The sequence below is a fragment of the Cuculus canorus genome, chromosome 36 (genome assembly GCF_017976375.1).
Source record: "Cuculus canorus isolate bCucCan1 chromosome 36, bCucCan1.pri, whole genome shotgun sequence".
Classification (NCBI taxonomy): Eukaryota; Metazoa; Chordata; class Aves; order Cuculiformes; family Cuculidae; genus Cuculus; species Cuculus canorus.
Window position 1 is genome coordinate 940,362 of NC_071436.1, and position 19,017 is coordinate 959,378.

At 62.0% G+C, this 19,017-nt stretch overlaps 1 protein-coding gene across 2 annotated transcripts in view; it reads right to left on the bottom strand.

Annotated features, from left to right (window-relative positions):
* POLR2A (RNA polymerase II subunit A) overlaps positions 1–18,586 on the bottom strand; it is a 40,489-nt gene extending 21,903 nt beyond the window's left edge. Inside the window, exons 1-15 of one of the 2 annotated variants that reach the window (XM_054052733.1) lie at positions 18,234–18,586; positions 16,874–17,006; positions 16,228–16,364; positions 14,300–14,473; positions 13,731–14,012; positions 12,017–12,178; positions 10,551–10,771; positions 9,460–9,592; positions 8,738–8,862; positions 7,243–7,453; positions 5,672–5,881; positions 4,823–4,991; positions 4,032–4,126; positions 2,740–2,943; positions 1,373–1,595 (exon numbers count right to left, since the gene is read on the bottom strand). In XM_054052733.1, coding sequence (XP_053908708.1) covers positions 1,373–1,595; positions 2,740–2,943; positions 4,032–4,126; positions 4,823–4,991; positions 5,672–5,881; positions 7,243–7,453; positions 8,738–8,862; positions 9,460–9,592; positions 10,551–10,771; positions 12,017–12,178; positions 13,731–14,012; positions 14,300–14,473; positions 16,228–16,364; positions 16,874–17,006; positions 18,234–18,323 — 2,569 coding nt within the window. In that variant the 5' untranslated portion in view covers positions 18,324–18,586. Of the gene's footprint in view, positions 1–1,372; positions 1,596–2,739; positions 2,944–4,031; positions 4,127–4,822; positions 4,992–5,671; positions 5,882–7,242; positions 7,454–8,737; positions 8,863–9,459; positions 9,593–10,550; positions 10,772–11,850; positions 11,919–12,016; positions 12,179–13,730; positions 14,013–14,299; positions 14,474–16,227; positions 16,365–16,873; positions 17,007–18,233 lie in introns of those variants that run through there. The other variant, XM_054052734.1, reaches the window with a different exon arrangement.
* Positions 18,587–19,017: the final 431 nt, after the last annotated feature.

Below are 19,017 nucleotides of genomic sequence, written 5' to 3' on the forward strand. Positions count from 1 at the left end.
TCTAAGGGGGGTTTGAGGAGCCTCAAGGGCATTGGGGGCCACCGGGAGACATCTAAGGGGGGTTTGGAGGCATCTCGGGAGGGTTTGAGGGGCCTGAAGGGCATTGGGGGCCACCGGGAGGCATCTAAGGGGGGTTTGAGGGGCATTGGGGGCCACCGGGAGGCATCTAAGGGGGGTTTGAGGGGCATTGGGGGCCACCAGGAGGCATCTAAAGGGGGTTTGGAGGCATCTCGGGAGGGTTTGAGGGGCCTGAAGAGCACTGGGGGTCACCAGGAGGCATCTACGGGGGGGTTTCAGGCATCTGGGGAGGGTTTGAGTGGCCTGAAGGGCATTGGGGGCCACCAGAAGGCATCTAAGGGGGGTTTGAGGAGCCCCAAGGGCATTGGGGGCCACCGGGAGACATCTAAGGGGGGGTTTGGAGGCATCTCGGGAGGGTTTGAGGGGCCTGAAGGGCATTGGGGGTCACCAGAAGGCATCTAAGGAGGGTTTGAGGGGTCTGAGGGGCATTGGGGGTCACCAGGAGGCATCTCGGGAGGGTTTGGAGGCATGTGGGGAGGGTTTGAGGGGCCTGAAGAGCACTGGGGGTCACCAGGAGGCATCTAAGGGGGGTTTGGAGGCATCTTGGGAGGGTTTGAGGGGCCTGAAGGGCATTGGGGGTCATCTAAGGAGGGTTCCTGGTGGCATCTAAGGAGGGTTCCTGGAGGCATCTAAGGAGGGTTCCTGGAGGCATCTAAGGAGGGTTCCTGGAGGCATCTAAGGAGGGTTCCTGGAGGCATCTAAGGAGGGTTCCTGGAGGCATCTAAGGAGGGTTCGTGGAGGCATCTAAGGAGGGTTCGTGGAGGCATCTAAGGAGGGTTCGTGGAGGCATCTAAGGAGGGTTCGTGGAGGCATCTAAGGAGGGTTCGTGGTGGCATCTAAGGGGGGTTCCTGGAGGCATCTAAGGGGGGTTCGTGGAGGCATCTAATGGGGGTTCGTGGTGGCATCTAAGGGGGGTTCGTGGAGGCATCTCCGGGGGGTTGGTGGTGGCATCTCCGGGGGGTTGGTGGTGGCATCTACGGGGGGTTGGTGGTGGCATCTACAGGGGGTTGGTGGAGGCATCTCCGGGGGGTTGGTGGAGGCATCTACGGGGGGTTGGTGGTGGCATCTCCGGGGGGTTCCTGGAGGCATCTCCGGGGGGTTGGTGGTGGCATCTACGGGGGGTTGGTGGTGGCATCTCCGGGGGGTTCCTGGAGGCATCTACGGGGGGTTGGTGGTGGCATCTAAGGAGGGTTGGTGGTGGCATCTCCGGGGGGTTGGTGGTGGCATCTAAGGAGGGTTGGTGGTGGCATCTAAGGAGGGTTGGTGGTGGCCCGTGGCCGGGCCGGGAGCCCACCGGTCTCGGCGGTTTTGACGGCGGTGTCGATGAGGCCCTCGCGGCCGCCCATGGCGTGGAAGAAGAACTCGGTGGGGGTGAGCCCGGCCAGGTAGGAGTTCTCCACGAAGCCGCGGCTCTCGGGGCCGTAATCGTCTTTGATGAAATGGGGCAGCGTACGGTGTTTGAAGCCAAAGGGGATGCGTTTGCCCTCCACGTTCTGCTGTCCCACCACCGCGATCACCTGCGGCGCCCACCGGCAGCACCCTCAGCTGGAGACCACCTCCACCGCCGCCCAAGGAGACCCCACCCCGCCCGGAGCCGCCCGGGAGCCCTCGGGGACCTTCAGGAACCCATCGGGACCTTCTCAAACCCCCGAGATCCTCCCAGGAGCCCTCAGAGCCCTCAGGAGACCTTCAGGAACCCATCAGGACCTTCTCAACCCCCCGAGATCCTCCCAGGAGCCCTCGGAGACCTTCAGGAACCCATCGGGACCTTCTCAAACCCCCCCGAGATCCTCCCAGGAGCCCTCAGAGACCTTCAGGAACCCATCGGGACCTTCTCAAACCCCCCCGAGATCCTCCCAGGAGCCCTCAGAGACCTTCAGGAACCCATCGGGACCTTCTAAACCCCCCCGAGATCCTCCCAGGAGCCCTCAGAGCCCACAGGAGACCTTCAGGAACCCATCGGGACCTTCTCAAACCCCCCGAGATCCTCCCAGGAGCCCTCAGAGCCCACAGGAGACCTTCAGGAACCCATCGGGACCTTCTCAAACCCCCCCGAGGTCCTCCCGGGAGCCCTCAGGGACCTTCAGGAACCCATCGGGACCCTCTCAAACCCCCCCGAGGTCCTCCTGGTGGCACTCAGGCCCCACAGGAGACCTTCAGGAACCCATCGGGACCTTCTCAAAACCCCCCGAGATCCTCCTGGAAGCCCTCAGACCCCACAGGAGCTCCCGGAGACCCCACAGGAGACCTTCAGGAACCCATCGGGACCTTCTCAAACCCCCCTGAGATCCTCCTGGGAGCCCTCAGACCCCACAGGAGACCTTCAGGAACACATCGGGACCTTTGCAAACCCCCCTGAGATCCTCCTGGTGCCACTCAGACCCCACAGGAGCTCCTGGAGACCCGATAAGGACCTCCTCAAACCCCCCTGAGATCCTCCAGCGCCCCCAAGAGCCCATGGGGACCTCCTCAAACCCCCCTGAGATCCTCCAGTGCCCCCAAGAGCCCATGGGGACCTCCTCAAACCCCCCCGAGACCCTCCTGGTGCCACTCAGGCCCCACAGGAGCTCCTGGAGACCCCATAAGGACCTCCTCAAACCCTCCCGAGATCCTCCAGTGCCCCCAAGAGCCCACGGGGACCTCCTGGAGGTCCTCCGGCACCTGCGAGATGTTGATCTTGGAGCCTTTGGCGCCCGACACCACCATGGACTTAAAGTTGTTGTACTCGGAGAGGGACTTCTGAGCGGAGGACCCCGTTTTGTCCCGGGCGTCGTTGAGGATGCGGTTGACCTGGTTCTCGAAGGTCTGGCGCAGCGTGTTCCCCGGCGTGGGCTCCAGCTCGTTGTTGTGGGCCTTCTCGATCACCTGAGGGGTCCACCACCCTCGAGGTCACCCCAACGGCGTCACCGGAGCGCCCCAAAACCTCAGCAGATCCCATAAAGACCTCGAGATCTTCTGAGGTCGCTGAGGGTGACCCAAAAGCTTGAGGAGCACCAAAGAAACCATCTCAAGAACCTCTGGGAGAGTCTCGAGGTGGTCCCTGAGGTGACCCAAAGGCCTCAGAGCGCCCCAAAATGGCCCCTGAGGTGACCCAAAGGCCTCAGAGCGCCCCAAGATGGCCCCTGAGGTGACCCAAAATGGCCCCAGAGGTGACCCAAAGGCCTCACAGCACCCCAAGATGGCCCTGAGGTGACCCAAAGGCCTCAGAGCACCCCAAGATGGCCCCTGAGGTGACCCAAAGGCCTCAGAGCACCCCAAGATGGCCCCTGAGGTGACCCAAAGGCCTCAGAGCGCCCCAAGATGGCCCCTGAGGTGACCCAAAGGCCTCAGAGCACCCCAAGATGGCCCCTGAGGTGACCCAAGATGGCCCCAGAGGTGACCCAAAGGCCTCAGAGCACCCCAAGATGGCCCCTGAGGTGACCCAAGATGGCCCCAGAGGTGACCCAAAGGCCTCAGAGCGCCCCAAGATGGCCCCTGAGGTGACCCAAAGGCCTCAGAGCACCCCAAAATGGCCCCTGAGGTGACCCAAAGGCCTCAGAACACCCCAAGATGGCTCCTGAGGTGACCCAAAGGCCTCAGAGCACCCCAAGATGGCCCCAGAGGTGACCCAAAGGCCTCAGAGCGCCCCAAGATGGCCCCTGAGGTGACCCAAAGGCCTCAGAGCACCCCAAGATGTTGTGGGGTCTCCGGGGATGACCCAACCCATCTCCAGATCTCCGGCGGTGACCCCAAAGGTCCCTCCATCCAACCCAAACCCTTCCGGTTGACCAAAAGGACCCCATCGAGGTCTCGGCTCTTCCCACCGAGGCCCCAAAGAGGCCTCCAAACACCCCAAAACCTTCTCGCGGAGCCCCGAAGGGCCCCAGAACGGCGGTTGGAGCCCCCCAACGTCGGACACCTGAGGCAGACGTTGCGTTGAGCCAACGTGGAACCCCCCCGAGATGCCGACCCACCTCGATGACGTCCTGCTTGGCCTTCTTGATGGTGTTCTGGATGTCCTGGTAGGTCTTGGCGTCGGCGATGGAGTCTCCGATGCCGATGGTGTGACCTGGAGGGGAGAACCTCGAGGGTCAGGAGACCACCGCCCACCTCGGTCACCCCAAAGCCTCACGTTCTCCTCCAGAAGGAGCTCCAGGAGCCCCTCAACCCCACGTTCTCCTCCAGGAGCTCCTCAGCCCCACGTTCTCCTCCAGGAGCTCCTCAGCCCCACGTTCTCCTCCAGAAGGAGCTCCAGGAGCCCCTCAGCCCCACGTTCTCCTCCAGGAGCTCCTCAGCCCCACGTTCTCCTCCAGGAGCCCCTCAGCCCCTCGTTCTCCTCCAGGAGCCCCTCAGCCCCTCGTTCTCCTCCAGGAGCCCCTCAGCCCCACGTTCTCCTCCAGGAGCTCCTCAGCCCCACGTTCTCCTCCAGACGGAGCTCCAGGAACCCCTCAGCCCCACGTTCTCCTCCAGATGGAGCTCCAGGAGCTCCTCAGCCCCACGTTCTCCTCCAGACGGAGCTCCAGGAGCTCCTCAGCCCCACGTTCTCCTCCAGAAGGAGCTCCAGGAGCCCCTCAGCCCCACGTTCTCCTCCAGAAGGAGCTCCAGGAGCTCCTCAGCCCCACGTTCTCCTCCAGGAGCTCCTCAGCCCCACGTTCTCCTCCAGAAGGAGCTCCAGGAGCTCCTCAGCCCCACGTTCTCCTCCAGGAGCTCCTCAGCCCCACGTTCTCCCCCAGGAGGTCCCCAGCCCCGCGTTGTCCCCACTGACCCTCGATGAGCAGCCAGTTGTTGATGACGGTTTGGATGTTGCTGTAGAAGAGGCGGGTGGTGTCGTGGCCCATCTCCAGGTAGGAGATGTGCACCAGGGACCCGGCCGAGGTCCCCAGGGACTTCTTGCAGAGGATGCCCATGATCAGCTCACCGTTCTCCACCACCACCTGTCAGGAGAAGACCTCAGCGCCCACACGGACAACCCCCAAACCCGGCCCGAAGGACCGCGGGGGCGTTCCGCCCACCCCCAAGGTTCCTCTGCTCCATCTTCAACCACCACCGAGGTCCCACCGAGGCCACCACAAACCTCCGGGTCCCTTCGGGTCCCACCAAACCCCACCAGAGCCCCTCCAGGTCCCCCCAGAGCCCCCCAAAGGTCCCTCAGGTCCCCCCAGAGCTCCCTGAGGTCCCCTCAGAGCCCTCTCAGGTCCCCCCAGAGCCCTCCAGAGCCCCTCCAGGTCCCACCAGAGCCCTCCAAAGCCCTCTGAGGTCCCACCAACCCCTCCAAAGCCCTCTCAAGTCCCACCAGAGCCCCCCAAAGGCCCCTCAGGTTCCACCAGAGGCCCCAAAAGCCCCCTCAGGTCCCACCAACCCCTCCAAAGCCCCCTGAGGTCCCACCAAAGCCCCCCGAGGTCCCCCCAGATCCCCCAAAAGCCCCCTGAGGTCCCCCCAGAACCCTCCAAAGCCCCCTGAGGTCCCCCCAAAGCCCCCCTAGAGCCCTCCAAAGCCCCCTGAGGTGCCCCCAAAGCCCCCTGAGAGCCCTCCAAGGCCCCTGAGGTCCCCCCAAAGCCCCCCTAGAACCCTCCAAAGCCCCCCGAGGTGCCCCCAACGCCCCCCCAGGTCCCACCTTGGTGTCGCCGGGCGAGATGTGTTTGTAGGGGCCGCTGTCCTCGTCGTCGGGGTGAGTGCTGTGGGTGCGGATGCAGTTGATGTGGCCCGGGATGATGAGCGAGAAGATCTGTTTGCCCGTCCAGAGCGGCCGAGGCTTCAGGATGGCGGGTTGAGGGACCTTCCCATCCCACGTCGAGAGGAACATCAGCAGGTTCATCACCTCCCCCTGCAGAGGAACCCAAACGCATCGGCTACGACCTCCTGGAGGACAGGAGCAGCCCAGAACCTCCCACCATGGCCCAAAGAGGCCTCCAAACCACCCAAACCCCTTCCAGTTGACCAAAGAGACCCCACCGAGATCTCAGATCTTCCCACCGAGGCCCCAAAGAGGCCTCCAAACCACCCAAACCCCTTCCAGTTGACCAAAGAGATCCCATCGAGATCTCAGATCTTCCCACCGAGGCCCCAAAGAAGCCTCCAAACCACCCAAACCCCTTCCAGTTGACCAAAGAGACCCCATCGAGATCTCAGATCTTCCCACCATGGCCCCAAAGTGCCTCCAAACCACCCAAACCCCTTCCAGTTGACCAAAGAGACCCCATCGAGATCTCAGATCTTCCCACCATGACCCCAAAGTGCCTCCAAACCACCCAAACCCCTTCCAGTTGACCAAAGAGACCCCATCGAGATCTCAGATCTTCTCACCATGACCCCAAAGTGCCTCCAAACCACCCAAACCCCTTCCAGTTGACCAAAGAGACCCCATCGAGATCTCAGATCTTCCCACCGAGGCCCCAAAGAGGCCTCCAAACCACCCAAACCCTTCTGGTGGACCACAGAGACCCCCGAACAGCCCCAGAATCGCGGTTGGGGCCCCTCAAACTCCGACCCTCGAGGAAGACATTGCGCTGAGTCAATGTGGAACCCACAAAATGCCTCTTTTGACCCCCAAATTTCCATCGGGTTGAAGACGATATGCTCGGAACCCTCAAAACACCCATTTTGGTGACTTTGAACCCCCAAACTTTCCCTTCTTATGACCCTGGACCCCCAAACCACCTGTTTTGTTGACCTTGGCGCCCCCAAACCTCCCATTCCCACGACCCCGGACCCCCAAACCATCATTTTATCCATCTTGGGACCTCCAAACTTGACCTTTTGTTGACCTCGGACCCCCAAACTTCCCATTTCGATGACCCTGAACCCCCAAAATACCCATTTTATGGACATAGAACCCCCTCAAAACAACTGTTTTATTGACTCGGACCCCCCCAAACACCCATTTTGATGGCTTTGAACCCCCAAACTTCCCATTTTGTTGCTCCTGAACCCCCAAACTTCCCCTTTTTATGCCCCTGAACCCCCCAAAGGCCCATTTTGTTGACCTTTGACCCTCCCAACACCCATTTTGTTGACCTTGGCGCCCCCAAACCTCCCATTCCCACGACCCCGGACCCCCAAACCACCATTTTATCCATCTTGGAACCTCCAAACTTGACCTTTTGTCAACCTTAGGCCTCCAAACTTCCCGTTTTGAGGACCTCGGAACCCCCAAACGGCCGTTTTGGCCCCAAAGGCCGGACTCACGCGCTCCAGGAAGACGTCGCGCTTGGTGAACTTGCGGACGGCGGTGAGCGTGTCCTGCACGATGCCCATGACGGGGCGGTTGGACTGAGGGGTGACGATCATGCGCGGCACCATGGCCAACTCTTGGATCTCGGCCCGCGTCTCCAGCGACTGCGGCAGGTGCAGGTTCATCTCGTCCCCGTCAAAGTCCGCGTTGTAGGGGGTGGTGACGCTGGGGGGCGACAACAGGGGGGACTGAGGTGCGAAAGAGGGGGTTTGGGGGCGAAAGGAGGCGGTTGGGGGGCGAAAGGAGGCGGTTTGGGGTGAAAGGAGGCGGTTTGGGGGCGAAAGGAGGCGGTTTGGGGGCGAAAGGAGGCGGTTGGGGGGCGAAAGGAGGCGGTTGGGGGGCGAAAGGAGGCGGTTGGGGGCGAAAGGAGGCGGTGTGGGGCGAAAGGAGGCGGTGTGGGGCGAAAGGAGGCGGTGTGGGGCGAAAGGAGGCGGTGTGGGGCGAAAGGAGGCGGTGTGGGGCGAAAGGAGGCGGTGTGGGGGCGAAAGGAGGCGGTTGGGGGGCGAAAGGAGGCGGTTTGGGGCGAAAGGAGGCGGTGTGGGGCGAAAGGAGGCGGTGTGGGGCGAAAGGAGGCGGTTTGGGGCGAAAGGAGGCGGTTTGGGGCGAAAGGAGGCGGTTGGGGGGCGAAAGGAGGCGGTTGGGGGTGCAAGGGCTCAGTTTTGGGGCACAAAGGGCCAGTTCTGGGGTGCAGGGGCTCAGTTTGGGGGTGCAAAGGGCCAATTTTGGGGTACCTGAGATTGAGGCAGAAGGTGGACCAGGGCAGGGGTTGGTTTTCGGGCACAGAGGCTCAGTTTTGGGGTGCCAGGGCTCAGTTTGGGGGCACAAAGGGCCAGTTTTGGGGTGCAGCTCAGTTTTGAGGGCACAAAGAGCCACTTTTGGGGTGCAGGGGCTCAGTTTCGGGGTACCTGAGGTTGAGGCGGAAGGTGGACCAGGGCAGGGGTTGGTTTTGAGGCACAAGGGCTCAGTTTTGGGGTGCAAAGGACCAGTTTTGGGGTACCGGGGCTCAGTTTGGAGGCACAAAGGGCCAGTTTTGGGGTGCAGCTCAGTTTTGGGGGTGCAAAGGGCCACTTTTGGGGTGCAGGGGCTCGGTTTCGGGGTACCTGAGGTTGAGGCGGAAGGTGGACCAGGGCAGGGGTTGGTTTTGAGGCACAAGGGCTCAGTTTTGGGGTGCAAAGGACCAGTTTTGGGGTACCGGGGCTCAGTTTGGAGGCACAAAGGGCCAGTTTTGGGGTGCAGCTCAGTTTTGGGGGTGCAAAGGGCCACTTTTGGGGTGCAGGGGCTCGGTTTCGGGGTACCTGAGGTTGAGGCGGAAGGTGGACCAGGGCAGGGGTTGGTTTTGAGGCACAAGGGCTCAGTTTTGGGGTGCAAAGGACCATTTTTGGGGCGCAGGAGCTCGGTTTCGGGGCGCAGGGCTCAGTTTTGGGGTGCAGGGGCTCAGTTTTGGGGTACCTGAGGTTGAGGCGGAAGGTGGACCAGGGCAGGATGCGCACGCGGTGGCCCATCATGGACATCTTGTGCAGCGTGGGCTGACGGTTGAAGATGACGATGTCCCCGTCGCACATGTGGCGCTCGACCTGCGACACACGGGGGTCACCCTGCACCCCAAAACCCGGGGGGGACCCCAAAACCCAGGAAAGGACCCCCAAAACCCAGGGGGAACCGCAAAAAACCATCATTTCCGAGCCCCCGAAACTCAACGTTTGGCCCCAAACGCCTCCAACTCCTTGTGAACCCCCAAAATCATGAACCAGCCCCCCAATATTTGAAGCTCAGGGACCCCAATACCAAGCACTGAACCCCAAAATCAAGGGCTGAACCCCAAAAGCAGAGCAGGGACCCCAAACCAAGGGTTTCACCCCCAAAAAAAGCATCATTTCAGAGACCCTAAATCTCAGCGTTTGCCCTCAAACACCCCCAAACTCCTCGTGAACCCCCAAACTGGGGACTGAACCCCAATATTTGAAGCTTAGGGACCCCAAAACCAAACCCTGAACCCCAAAACCAAACCCTGACGCCCCTCTCAGTTCCTCAGAGACCCCGAAATCAGGAATTGAGCCCCAAAACACCACCACTTCCCCCCGCGATGTCGTTTGTGGCCCCGGAGGAGCCGTTTTGGGGCGCATCTGCCCCGGTTTTGGGGCGCATCTGCCCCGGTTTTGGGGTGCCCTCACCTTGTAGCCGATCTGGAGGTGGAGGTCGCTGGGTTTGGGGTGGAAGCGGAGGTCGATGCGGTCCCCGTTGTCGCGGATGATGTATTTGGCCCCGGGGTATTGGCTGTTGCCCCGGCGGACCAGCTCCTGCAGCCTGGGGGAAAGCGGGGTTCAGGGGCGAGATTTGGGGTTCGGGGGGGAGATTTGGGGTTGCATTCGGGGTTTGGGGGGAGATTTGAGGTTTAGGGAGGACATTTTGGGTCATATTTGGGGTTTAGAAGGAGAGATTCAGCGTTCGGGTGGGACGTTTGGGGTTCGGAGGAGAAATTCGGGGTTCAGGTGGGAAATTTGGGGTCACATTTGGGGTTTGGGGGAGATTCGGAGTTTGGAGGGACGTTTTGGGTCACATTTGGGGTGTGGGGAAAGAAATGTGGGGTTCAGGGGGAGATTTGGGGTTTGGAGAGGACGTTTGGGGTCACGTTTGGGGTTTGGGGAAAGAGATTCGGGGTTTGGAGAAACATTTGGGGTTTGGGGGAGATTTGGGGTCACATTTGGGGTTTGGGGGGATCCCAAAACCCCCCCCCAACACCCACACAATAACTGTGACCTCCAAAATGTCCCCCAAACCTCCCCAAAACGCCCCCCAAAATAACTGTGACCCCCAAAACTCCCCCAAAATGCCCCCAAACACCCCCCAGAATAACTCTGTGACCCCCAAAACGCCCCTCAAAACCCCCCAGAATAACTCTGTGACCCCCAAAGCACCCCCGAAACCCCCCGGAATAACTCTGTGACCTCCAAAACGCCCCCGAAACCCCCCAGAATAACTCCGTGACCTCCAAAACGCCCCTCAAAACCCCGCAGAACAACTCCGTGACCTCCAAAACACCCCCAAAACCCCACAGAATAACTCCGTGACCTCCAAAACACCCTCAAAACCCCCCAGAATAACTCTGTGACCTCCAAAGCGCCCCCCAAAACCCCCCAGAACAACTCTGTGACCTCCAAAGCGCCCCCCAAAACCCCCCAGAACAACTCTGTGACCTCCAAAACACCCCCCAAACCCCCCCCGAACAACTCCGTGACCCCCAAACGCCCCCCCCAGTCCCGACCTGTCGATGTTGAAGGGGGTGACAATCTCGGCGAAGGTCATGTTGGCGGCGATGGAGCGCGGGACGCCCACCTGGTCGATGGCCAGGTTGGGGTCGGGGGTGATGACGGTTCGGGCCGAGAAGTCGACGCGTTTGCCCATCAGGTTCCCGCGCACGCGGCCCTCTTTGCCCTTCAGCCGCTGCTTCAGCGACTTCAGCGGCCGCCCCGACTTCTGCATCGCCTGCCGGCGGAAACGGGGTCACCGCGGAGCCGCGCACCCCCACCCCATCCCGTCCTGACCCCCCCATCCTCACCTCATCCTGCCCGTTTCATCCCATCTCAGCCCACTCCACCTCGCCCCGTCCGTCCCACCCCGTCCTATCCCATCTCACTCCGTCCATCCCGTTGTGTCCCACCTCATCCGGTCCCGTCTGTTCCATCCCACTTCATCCCATCCCATCTGTTCCATCCCATCCCATCCATTCCATCCCACTTCATCCCATCCTGTCCCATCCCACTCCGTCCATCCCATCCCTTCCATCCTGTCCCATCCCACTCTGTCCATCCCGTCCCTTCCATCCTGTCCCATCTCAACTCACTCCACCCCATCCCACCTCACTCCATCCCATCCCACTCCCTTCATCCCATCCCACTCCCTTCATCCCATCCCACTCCCTTCATCCCATCCCACTCCCTTCATCCCATCCCACCTCGCTCCATCCACCCCATCCCATCCCACCTCGCTCCATCCACCCCATCCCATCCCACCTCGCTCCATCCATCCCACTCCACCTCGCTCCATCCATCCCACTCCACCTCGCTCCATCCATCCCATCCCACCTCGCTCCATCCATCCCATCCCACCTCGCTCCATCCATCCCATCCCACCTCGCTCCATCCATCCCATCCCACCTCGCTCCATCCATCCCATCCCACCTCGCTCCATCCATCCCATCCCACCTCGCTCCATCCATCCCATCCCATCCCACCTCGCTCCATCCATCCCATCCCATCCCACCTCGCTCCATCCATCCCATCCCACCTCGCTCCATCCATCCCATCCCACCTCGCTCCATCCATCCCATCCCACCTCGCTCCATCCATCCCATCCCACCTCGCTCCATCCATCCCATCCCACCTCGCTCCATCCATCCCATCCCACCTCGCTCCATCCATCCCATCCCACCTCACTCCATCCATCCCATCCCACCTCACTCCATCCAATCCCATCCCATCCCACTCCCCCCATCCCACCTCACTCCATCCATCCCATTCCACCTCGCTCCATCCATCTCATCCCATCCCACTCCGTTCCCGCACCCTGGGCAGCCCGGGCAGCTCGTTGTCCACCATGGTGGCCACGTGGAACTGGAGCAGTTTGACGTCCTCGCTCCATCCCGCCCCATCCCATCCCGTTCCCGCTCCGTTCCCGCCCCGTTCCCGTTCCCGCTCCGTTCCCGCCCCATTCCCGTTCCCGTTCCCGCACCCTGGGCAGCCCGGGCAGCTCGTTGTCCACCATGGTGGCCACGTGGAACTGGAGCAGTTTGACGTCCTCGGCGATGACGTGCGCGGCGGCGCCGTTCTGCTCGTTGCGCCGCAGCTGATTGTTGATCTTGACGATGTCGGCCAGCTTGTGCGTCAGGTCGTCCTGGGGGACCCCACACTCAGCGCGGGGCACCCCGAAACCCACGGGGGCACCCCGAAACCAACCCACAGCGGCCTCACAGCACAGCCCAGAGCCCACCCGGAAACACCGCCGGAGGATCCTCCGAGACACCGGATTGGAGACCCCCAAAACCATCGACCATGGGCCCCAACAACTGAGGGACGGACACCCCAAAAGCCAACGGGGGAACCCCAAAATCCAAAGGGACCCCCAAAACCTCCTGCAGTCACCCCAATATCACACCAGGAACCCCAAAACTACCCCAGGAAAGCCCCAATATCCACACCGGGACCCCCAAAAACCTCCTCCAGGAACCCCAATACCAACATAGGGACCCCAAAACTGCCTCTGGGACCCCAATACCAACACAGGCACCCCAATATCCACACCAGGACCCCCAAAACCTCCTCCAGGAACCCCAACATCAACATACAGACCCCAAAACTGCCCCAGAAACCCCAATATCCACATTGGGACCCCCAAAACCTCCTCCAGGGTCCCCAGTATCGCTCCAGGGACCCCCAATATCCACACAGACACCCCAATACTGTCCCAACATCCCCTATAGCCACATTGGGACCCCCAAAACCTCCTCCAGGCACCCCAGTATCAATGCAGGTACCCCAAAACCTCCTCCAGAGTCCCCAATATCAACACAGGGACCCCAAAACCTCCTCCAGGGTCCCCAATATCAACACAGGGACCCCAAAACTGCCCCAGAAACCCCAATATCCACATTGGGATCCCCAAAGCCTCCTCCAGGGTCCCCAATATCAACACAGGGACCCCAAAACCTCCTCCAGGGTCCCCAATATCCACATAGGGACCCCAAACTCACCCCAGGGTCCCCAAGAGCCACACGGGGACCTCCAAAACCTCCTCCAGTGACCCCAATACCCACAAAGCGACCCCCAAACCTAACCCAGAGAACCCCGATATCCTCATCAGGACCCCCAAAACCTCCAAGGGAAGCCTGCCAAGACCCCAGACCCCCCCCCGGGAGCCAGACAGGCACCCCAAAACCTCCAAGGGAAGCCTGCCAAGACTCCAGACTCCCCCTGGGAGCCACACAGACACCCCAAAACCTCCAAGGGAAGCCTGCCAAGGCCCCAGGCCCCCCCTGGGAGCCACACAGACACCCCAAAACCTCCAAGGGAAGCCTGCCAAGGCCCCAGACCCCCCCTGGGAGCCACACAGACACCCCAAAACCTCCAAGGGAAGCCTGCCAAGACCCCAGCCCCCCCCCGGGAGCCACACAGACACCCCAAAACCTCCAAGGGAAGCCTGCCAAGGCCCCAGGCCCCCCCCGGGAGCCACACAGACACCCCAAAACCTCCAAGGGAAGCCTGCCAAGGCCCCAGGCCCCCCCTGGGAGCCACACAGACACCCCAAAACCTCAAAGGGAAGCCTGCCAAGACCCCAGACCCCCCCTGGGAGCCACACAGACACCCCAAAACCTCCAAGGGAAGCCTGCCAAGACTCCAGACCCCCCGGGAGCCACACAGACACCCCAAAATCGCGGCGCGGTCCCCACCTGGTTGCGCGCTGAGCCCTGCATGACGACGGCGGGGCGGACGGAGAGGGGCGGAACGGGCAGGACGGTGCAGACCATCCACTCGGGACGGGCGAATTTGGGGTCCATGCCCAGAACGAAGCATTCCTCGTCCGAGATGCGCTTAAAGATCTCGTGGACGCGTTCGGGGCTGAGAAGGATCTTTTTCTCCTGCGAATCCTCGTTCACGTGTTTCCACTCGGCGTAAAGCTCCAGGCCGGAGCGACGGATGCGAGGCTGGTATCGCCCACAGCCACCGTGGCCCTGGGGGGCGTTAACGAGGGAAAGGGGGGCATTAACGAGGGAAAGGGGGGCATTAACGAGGGAAAGGGGGGGCATTAACGAGGGAAAGGGGGGGCATTAACGAGGGAAAGGGGGGGCATTAACGAGGGAAAGGGGGGGCATTAACGAGGGAAAGGGGGGGCATTAACGAGAAGCAGAGCTGTTTTAGGGGACTTAGAGGCACCAACCTGGAGTTAACGAGGCCCCGGGGTGTTAACGAGGCCCCGGGCTCCCCGAAGGGGGGCAGTTTTGGGGCAGGGGGTCCCCACCTTCTCCTTGGTGAGGTCCTCGTCGCCCTCGGGCTGCTCCACGCCGAACTTGTGGTCCATCTCCTCGCCGCCCTCGCAGATGTTCTTGCCTTTGCACAGGTCGTAGACGTGCGTCAGGCGCTTCTTGGGCTGCCCCTTCGACTTGCCCAGGATGTCCTTGATCTTGGGGTTGTTCTGCGCCACAACCACACCGGTCAGGGTCAGGAGATGCCATTCGGGGGCCGCGAGGGGCAATTCGGGGGACACGAGGGGGTTATTTTGCACCAAAACCACGCGCTTCGGGGTCAGAAGCTGCCATTCAGGCCACCAGGGGCAATTTGGGGGTCGCAATGGGGTTGTTCTGCACCACAACCACACGCTTCGGGGTCAGAAGATGCCATTCGGGGGCCGCGAGGGGCAATTTGGGGGCCACGAGGGGGTTGTTCTGCACCACAACCACACGCTTCGGGGTCGGAAGATGCCATTCGGGCCACAAGGGGCAATTTGGGGGTCGCAATGGGGCTGTTCTGCACCACAACCACACAGTCCGGGGTCGGAAGATGCCATTTGGGGGCCGCAAGGGGCAATTTGGGGGACACGAGGGGGTTATTTTGCACCAAAACCATATGCTTCGGGGTCAGAAGATGCACTTCGGGGTCAGAAGATGCCATTCGGGGGCCGTGAGGGGCAATTTGGGGGACGCGAGGGGGTTGTTCTGCACCACAAACACACGCTCCGGGGTCAGAAGATGCGATTTGGGGGACACGAGGGGCAATTCGGGGGACACGAGGGGGTTGTTCTGCGCCACAACCACACGTTTTGGGGTCAGAAGATGCCATTCGGGGGCCGCGAAGGGCAATTTGGGGGCCACAAGGGAGTTTTTCTGCACCAAAACCACACGGTTTGGGGTCAGAAACTGCTCTTTTGGGCCACAAGGGGCAATTTGGGGGTCACAAGGAGCAATTTGGGGGTCACAAGGGGGTTGTTCTGCACCAAAACTACACACTTTGGGGTCAGAAGTTGCTATTTTGGGCCGCGAGGGGCAATTTGGGGGCCATGAGGGGCAATTTGGGGGCCACGAGGAGGTTGTTCTGTGCCAAACCCACATGATTTGGGGTCAGAAGCTGCAATTTGGGGGCCGCGAGGGGCTTCGCACCGACCCAACATGGTTGCCCACCACCTCCATGGCTACAACGGCCAAGGGAGACGTGCCAACACCGCGTCCCTCTCGCCGTGTCCCCTCCTCTCAGTGTCACCCCCCCTTGTCCCCTTCTCCCACTGCCACCCCCACCTCGTCGCCCCAAGAACCCCAGTTCCCCTCCTGGTGAACACCCAGTGCCCCCCAAAGCCCCTCCAGAGGCACCCAGTGACCCCCAATTCCATACCAGAGCAACCACTGCCCCCCAAGTCCCTTTCAGTGCTCCCCAAGACCCACCCAGTGACCCCCCCGTTTCCCACCAGGGCACCCAGTGCCCCCCAGAGCCCCTCAGTGCCCCCCGGGAACCCCAAGACCCACCCAGAGGCACCCAGTGCCCCCCAGGAACCCCAATTCCCCTCCAGAAGCTCCCAGTGCACCCCCTGAACACCCAGTACCCCCCCAAGACCCACCCAGAGGCACCCAGTGCCCCCCAGGAACCCCAATTCCCCTCCAGAGGCTCCCAGCGCACCCCCTGAACACCCAGCGCCCCCCCAAGACCCACCTAGAGGCACCCAGTGCCCCCCAGGAACCCCAATTCCCCTCCAGAGGCTCCCAGTGCACCCCCTGAACACCCAGCGCCCCCCAATCCCCCACGAGTGGTCCCAGTTCCCCACTGGGAACCCAGAGCTCCTGCTCCACATCCACCCCTGAGCAGGACTGGGCCGCATCCCTGTGGTTCGAAGGGTGGGGCCAAAACTACCCCCCAAAAGTCCCATTTTTGGGGTTCCCCCCCCTAGTTTTGGGGTCTCACCGAGTCCACCAGGAGTTTGGAGCAGAAGAAGCAGACGCAGCGCAGGATCTTCATCGTCTTCCCCAGGAAACCCACGTGGAAGACGGGTTTTGCCAACTCGATGTGGCCAAAGTGGCCCGGGCACTCCGTCATGTTACCTGCAGGGGGACACCCCGATATTTAGGGGGGCACCTGGCATTCGGGGGGACCCCTGTGGGGTTCAGGGGGGCCCAGAAGGAGCAGAGGTTGGGGTTGAGGTGAAGCTTCTGTGAGGGTGGGGGGTAAATAAGGGGTGAGCACCTCAAAAAGCAGAGCTCCTCCCCCTCCAAAGACCCCCCCCCAAAAATGAAAGCGGGAGACCCCAAAAGATGACAGTCTCCCCCCCCAAGAGAAGGGATCCCCCCATGAGGGAACAGCACCCCCAAAAAAAGAGGAAAGAGAAGCCCCCCCAAACCCCTTCCAGGGCCCCTCCAAAAGAGAAGAGCCCCCAGAAAGAGACCCCCAAAGAGGGAACTGGGCCCCCCCCAAGAGCCGCCCCCCCACCAAAAAGAGCCCCCCCAAAAGAGTCCATGTCCTCCCCCCCAAAAAAAGAGCCCTTGCTCTGCTGTCTTCAGGAGTTTTGGGGGTGTGGGGGGGAGTTTGGGGGTGTCAGAGGCCCCCCCCTCACCGGCACAGGTCTGGCAGCGCCCCGTCCTCTCGATGACACCCTGGCGGGGGTCCATGAGCCCCCCCAGTTTGGGGCGCCCCCCCTCCGTTGTTTCGGGGTACTTGATGCCCCCCTCAGTCACCGACATGCGTTTCTGGGAGGGGGGAGAAAAGGGGAAACTGAGGCACGGGGGAACAACCCCTCAGCCCCCTCCAAATCACCTCTTCAGCACCCACTGACCCCCAGGACACCCCAAAAGCTCCAAACATGGGGGGCACCCCAAAACACCCCCAGTGGATCCACATGGATCCCAGGGTACCCCAAGACACCCCCCGAGGACCCTGCAGAGGCACCCAGGGCCTCTCATTGCCCCCCCAGGGCTCCCCAAGAACCCCAATTCCCCTCCAGAGGCTGCCAGGCCCCCCAAGACTCCTCCAGAGGCACCCAGGGCCCCCTGGTTCCCCTCTAGAGCACCCACTGACCCCCAAAACCCTGCCAGTGCCCCCCAAGACCCGCCCAGCAGCACCTAGTGCCCCCGAGGAACCCCAATTCCCCTCCAGAGGCTCCCAGGGACGCCCAGAGCCCCTCCGAGGCTCCTCAAATCCCTTCCAGAGGGCCCCAGTGCCCCCCAAGTTCCCTCAGGACCCTCAACTCCCATCCAGAGGCACCCGGTGCTCCCCAATTCCCGTCTAGAGGCTCCCACGGACCCCCAAGAGCTGCTCCAAGACATGTCAAATCCCTTCCAGAGGACCCCAGTGCCCCCCAAGACCCTCAATTCCCCTCCAGAGGCACCTGGTGCCCCCCAATTCCCCTCTAAAGGATCCTAAGGACCCCCAGAGCCCCTCCGAGGCACCTCAAATCCCTTCCAGAGCACCCCAGTGGCCCCAAGTTTCCTCAGCACCCTCAAATCCCTTCCAGAGGCCCCCAGTGCCCCCCAATTCCCCTCTAGAGGCTCCCAGGGACCTCCAGAACCCCTCCAAGGCACCTCAAATCCCTTCCAGAGGCCCCCAGTGCCCCCCAATTCCCCTCTAGAGGCTCCCAGGGACCCCCAGAGCCCCTCCGAGGCACCTCAAATCCCTTCCAGAGGCCCCCAGTGCCCCCCAATTCCCCTCTAGAGGCTCCCAGGGACCCCCAGAGCCCCTCCGAGGCACCTCAAATCCCTTCCAGAGGCCCTCAGTCCCCCCTCCAGGGCCCCCCAACCCTCCCCCCCCGCCCTCTGGGGGGCGCTGTTCGCCTCACCCGCCCCTGAGGGCCCCTCTACCCCCTCTCTCGCTGTCTCCGCCGCCATTTCCTACCTCTCCCCCCCCCATCCTAATGCCGCCTCATCCTCCTCCTCCCCACCAAACCCCCCCAACTACCCCCCCTCACCCCCGCCATGTACCATCTCATCGGGGCTGAGGATGCCGAACTGCACTCGCTTGATGGTGCGCAAGGGGCAGGCGCTGTCGCCCGACGGCGGCCCCCCGTGCATGGCGGCGGTGGTGAGGCGGCCCCGCGCCGCTCGCTGCCAAACGCAAAACCCCCGTTAACGGGTAAAATGCCCCCAACACACACCGCCGGGAGCCTTTTGAGGGGGGGGGGGGGGAAAGCCCCAGTTCACGAGCTCCCCGCGAACACAGCTCCCCCCCTTTTTGCCTCCGGCCGCTTCGCGCTCCTCAGCGCGACTGAGCGGCGGCGCCGCCTGCGCCGCCTTTTATAGACTCCAGGAGGTGCGTGAGGAGGGGGGGGGGAAGGCTTGAGGGCGCGACTCCGCCTTTTATAACCTCGGCAGGGGGCGTGGTTTACGCGCGGCGCCATCTCCTTTTATGGGTTTGGGGGCGTGGTTTCGGCGCGGCAGCGCGAAATGGGGGGAGAGGAGAGGTTTGAGGCAGCGCAAAATGGCGGGAGAGGAGAGAGCGGGCGGGAAGGAACCGCCATGGGCTGAGGCGAAGGGGACCTCAAAGCCCATCCAGTTCCACCCCTGCGGTGTCCACGTCCCTCTTGGCCCCCGTTGAGCCTCATTAGGTTCGCTGGGACACACTTGTCCAGTTCCTCCACGGCCCTTTTCCTTCTCTCAGCATCTTTTCCTCCTTTAGAGCCTCTTTTCTTCTTAGAACATCTTTTCTTCTTCTGAGAACATCTTTCTCTCTGTTAGAGCACCTTTCCTTCCTCTTAGAGCACTTTCC